Source organism: Coptis chinensis, chromosome 4 (genome assembly GCF_015680905.1).
Source record: "Coptis chinensis isolate HL-2020 chromosome 4, ASM1568090v1, whole genome shotgun sequence".
Lineage (NCBI taxonomy): Eukaryota > Viridiplantae > Streptophyta > Magnoliopsida > Ranunculales > Ranunculaceae > Coptis > Coptis chinensis.
This window is the reverse complement of record NC_141459.1, coordinates 3,963,724-3,968,340: the sequence shown is the minus strand read 5'-3', so window position 1 is coordinate 3,968,340 and position 4,617 is coordinate 3,963,724. Positions and strand designations below refer to the sequence as shown.

Sequence of the window (4,617 nt, the reverse complement as noted above, 5' to 3'; positions counted from 1 at the left end):
TCTCAAACACGCATAAGTCCAGAATGTGCTATGGGTACTAATGATGAACAACCTCCTATGGAAATTGATGATGTTGTACAACCTTCTATTGATGTGCATACTGATGGTCGTCATTATCTTGGCAAAATGGATGTGGAGTGTCCTTATTGTGGAGCTCTTCATTGGATAGATGAGAGGCTGGCAAGGTCATCACCGAAACGTCCTCTTTTTGGATCATGTTGTAAGCAAGGAAAAATCAGTCTCCCTTTGCTCAATCCGCTGCCTTCCCCCATTCAAGATTTATACGTTGGAAACAATGCAAAGGCTAGATCATTTAGAGAACACACTCGGGAATATAATTTGGCTAATGCGTTCACCAGTCTCGGTTCCAAAGCAGATGACAGATTTTTCAGTGGGATGAGTCCTATCCCATTCACTATACATGGTGAGTTGCGCCATCAAATTGGATCCTTACTTCCAGAACCGGAAAGGAACCTACGTATGCTCAGCTTTATATTTATGACCCAGCATCAGCACTTGATGTTCGTCACCGCAGAAATCCCCATTTGAGGTGTGACGTTCTAGACATTATCCAGACCACGTTACTAGAGTGTAATAGATTTACGGATACCCTCCGTCAAGCCCATGATATATTGAGTGCAAATGAGGTTGGGGAGGATAGTGTCACAGCGTATTTGCACTACAATTCGTCAACTGACCGGAGACGATACAACCTTCCATCAGCAAATGAAATTGTAGTTGTTTTACCTGGGGATGGAACCGAAGTGAGTAGTACAAGAGATATTGTACTACGTTATAAAGCTGGCAATGCATTGAACCGCATAGATGAATGTAATCCTGCTTATCTTCCGCTACATTATCCTCTATTCTTCCCTTGTGGGGAATTGGGCTGGTCATGTGAAATGAAAATATATGATGTTGGAAACGATAACTCGAAGCGAATGACTCAGATGGTATTTTATGCGTATCGTTTGTTCCAAATACCATTAATCGAAGTTCTCACCAATACTCCATGGTGGAAAGCTATTTCAAGAATTTATGTGTGATGCTTGGGCTTCAACTGAGCAAAATCGCTTGAATTACTATAGAATGAATCAGGATAAACTTCGTGCGGAAGTGTACATGGGATTAACAGATGTACAGGATGGAGTGGATACAAATGAGATTGGTCAGAGATTTATTTTGCCTTCATCGTTTACCGGAAGTCCAAGACACATGTTTGAGATTTTTCAAGATTCAATGGCCATAACACGTTATAACAAGCATCCAGATATATTCCTTACGATGATGGCAAATCCTAGGTGGCCCGAGATACAAGATGCCCTCGACAAACATCAAAATGCAACAGACAGACCTGAGTTGGTTGCCCATGTGTTTGAACTAAAGAGAAGAGCCTTAATGAAATTCATCAAAGATAAGAATGTGTTTGGTCGTAAAGTAGCACATGTTTACACTATTGAATTTCAAAAGCGTGGTCTGCCACACATGCATGCACTCTTTTCCTTCACCACGAAGACAAAATACGCACTCCAATCCAGATTGATAATGTTGTGTCTGCAGAACTTCCTGATCCAAATGCAGATCCAATGTTTTTTGAAACGATAATAACTTGCATGATACACGGTCCATGTGGTGAGAGAAACATGAGCTCGCCGTGTACGAAAAATGGCAAATGCACAAAACATTACCCTCATGCCTTTGCTGATGTGACAACTATAGCTGAAGATGGATATCCCCTCTATATGCGTCGTGATGACAAGCGTGTCTACTACGTGAAGGATAAAAAAGTTGAGAATGGTGACGTCGTCCCATATAATCTGCAATTAGCAAGAATGTTTAACTGTCATATCAATGTTGAAGTTTGTGCTGGTTTGCATTGTGTGAAGTATATCCACAAGTACATATACAAAGGTCATGATCGAACAACATTAGTGTTGGCTGGTGGAGATGAGATTCAGCAATACATTGATGCTAGATATATTGGACCATCAGAAGCTGCTTGGAGGATATATGGATATTCATTACATGAAGAGTTCCATTTGTTGTATGGCTAGCCCTTCATTTAGAAGGAATGCATCATGTTGTGTATAACCCAAAAGATCCACTCGAGAAGATTCGCGCTAGAGCAAAAAACCAAAAGTCGAGTCTAACTGCATTCTTTGAGTGTTGTGCTTCAAATCCTGAAGCCCGGCTTTATACTTACCAGGAATTTCCTCAGCACTTTGTTTGGCATAAACAAGACAAGATATGGACCAAACAGAAACAAAATAAGGGATATGTAATTGGACAAATGTATTTTGCTAAACCCAACGAAGGGGAGAGGTTCTATCTGCGTTTACTCTTATTTGTTGTGAAGGGGCCAACATAATTTGAAAATCTGCGAACGGTTGATGGTATTCCCCACCTTACTTTGAGCATGTGTTACACGTGGACTTCTTGAAGATGATAAGGAGTGGATACAATGTCTAGAGGAAGCATCTATAATGACTATGGGACACCAGCTCAGAAGACTGTTCAGTATTATTTTGCTAGAGTGCAACCCAACACAACTTCATGAGTTATGGGCAAAATTCTCAACAAGTATATGTGACGATTTGGCGTACAAGATACGCACTATCTTTCCCAATCAATATCCCAATCCAACAGAGGAGCAAGTTAGAGATTTTGGGTTGCATCTTTTGGAACAATATCTTTTGGAATCAGGTAAAACTCTAGAAAATTTTCCACCAATGCCACGACCAACTGGAAATTGGGGAATAGTGACTAAGAATAGGTTGATATGGGAGCAATGCCAACTTCAGTTTGATGTACAGGAGGCAGAAGTAAACCATAATATTGAACGCCTTAACAATGAACAACGAAATGCGTATGACGTTATAGTTGACTCTGTGATTCGGAACGAGGGGAAAGCTTTCTTTCTAAATGGAGTGGCAGGCACAGGTAAAACATTTTTGTACAATACAATTGCAGACAAATGTCGTACTCTTGGTCATATTGTTATTGCAGTTGCCTCATCTAGTATTGCTTCACTTTTATTACATGGGGGTAGAACATCTCATTCTACTTTTTCAATTCCGTTTGAAGTATTGGAAGACTCTATATGTGGGTTTAAAAAGGACTCACTCCAAGCTAAACTATTCAAACAAACGAATCTAATAATTTGGGATGAAGTTCCAATGCAACATAGGTTCTGTGTTGAAGCAGTTGATCGCACACTTAGAGATGTTTGCAACAATAAGAAACCATTTGGTGGGATCACAGTAGTACTGGGTGGAGACTTTCACCAAACATTACCAGTGATACTGAAAGGCAGCCGAGAAATGGTTGTAGCGGCGTCATTGATAAGGTCATCGCTATGGAAACATGTAAAGGTTTTAACTTTGGTGCAGAATATGAGATTGGTTGTTCCTTGAATTTACAATCAATGGTTGTTGATTAATAGGGATCTAGATTGGTTTCTTGGAAGGTTTTGGTCATATTAAGATATTGAGATTTTTTTTGCTGGGTAAGTTTGAATAAGAGAGATAATAAGATTTGTCAGTTCTTAATTGTTCTCGATATACATCTTTTTATCAAAATATTTTTACATGGTTTGTCTAATTTTTACATCTTTTCATCATTAATATTGCTACTGTGTATCATATATATTGCCTTCAGTAATTATATACGATAGATTAAAGCTATCGTTTATAAAAGGATAGTAGAGGATATGAGTTGTATTTAAAAAAAAAAGAGAGTAAAGAACTAAAGATATGAGTTGTATGCATACTCAAAATTATAGGCCTGCATTAATTTAATATCAGTCAAATAATACTCAAAGCTATACTGTCATGAAGGTGTGTAGCTCTACAACTTACCATTAAATCTGATTCAAGGTTGGTATTCAATTATTTTACCTTTCTCATCAGCCTTCAGGAGAATCTTTCTTTTTTATTCTTTTAAAGGTGGGAGGGGACCATGAAAGTTATAGTTTTCTTCTTAGGCAAAACCAAATTTGTTGAATAAATTCAAGATATTGTGCTGACTTTGTCCAAATTTATCTTATTTTGTTGTTGATGTCTAGCAGAGAGAAGCACCTTCCAATCCATCTATTGGTGCCCCACACCATCATATCTCCTTCACTTTGCTATGCGAGATGCGTTATGGAGTTTAAGGTCACTTTGAAGCGTCTTCGTAATGTGGTTTCTACATCTACTCTGCATTCATCTGTGGATGATCAACCTCAGAGGATAAGCTCAGTTGCAAGATTTCCAAGTGCTGTGACAACTGTTTTCAAAGCTGCAGCTAAAGTGATTTAATGTGTGGTGCACATTTGATGGGGGTGGGCCTCTCAAAGTTTGTGCCATGGGAAGTGATGCACGAAAGAGCAGTGGTGGCTGCTACATATGGCTACCTTGACACAATGATTTCTGTTTGATGGAGAGGATCATATTTTTTGCTTTTATCTGAAAACTCTATTCTAATATTTTTTGTTTTCATCTTCTGACTTTCTTCCTCTTCTATGTATTTTACTCTCTTCTTGGCAGGAACACTCCTTACAAATATGATTTTATCAAATGGTTAGATACTCAATTCAACCATGGACACAACATAATTCTGGAAAGATTCAACATTAAC

General features: G+C 38.6%; 2 protein-coding genes across 2 annotated transcripts; both read left to right on the top strand.

Moving 5' to 3' along the window:
* The first annotated feature begins 1,089 nt into the window (after window positions 1-1,089).
* LOC147501288 (uncharacterized) lies at window positions 1,090-2,054 on the top strand. The gene is made up of 2 exons (XM_086604293.1): window positions 1,090-1,474; window positions 1,561-2,054. The coding sequence occupies exons 1-2, from the start codon at window positions 1,090-1,092 to the stop codon at window positions 2,052-2,054; spliced, it is 879 nt and encodes a 292-aa protein (XP_086460419.1).
* A 435-nt stretch (window positions 2,055-2,489) lies between these two features.
* On the top strand, window positions 2,490-3,413 carry LOC147501287 (ATP-dependent DNA helicase RRM3-like). Its single transcript, XM_086604292.1, has one exon. The coding sequence runs from the start codon at window positions 2,490-2,492 to the stop codon at window positions 3,411-3,413; it is 924 nt and encodes a 307-aa protein (XP_086460418.1).
* Window positions 3,414-4,617: the final 1,204 nt, after the last annotated feature.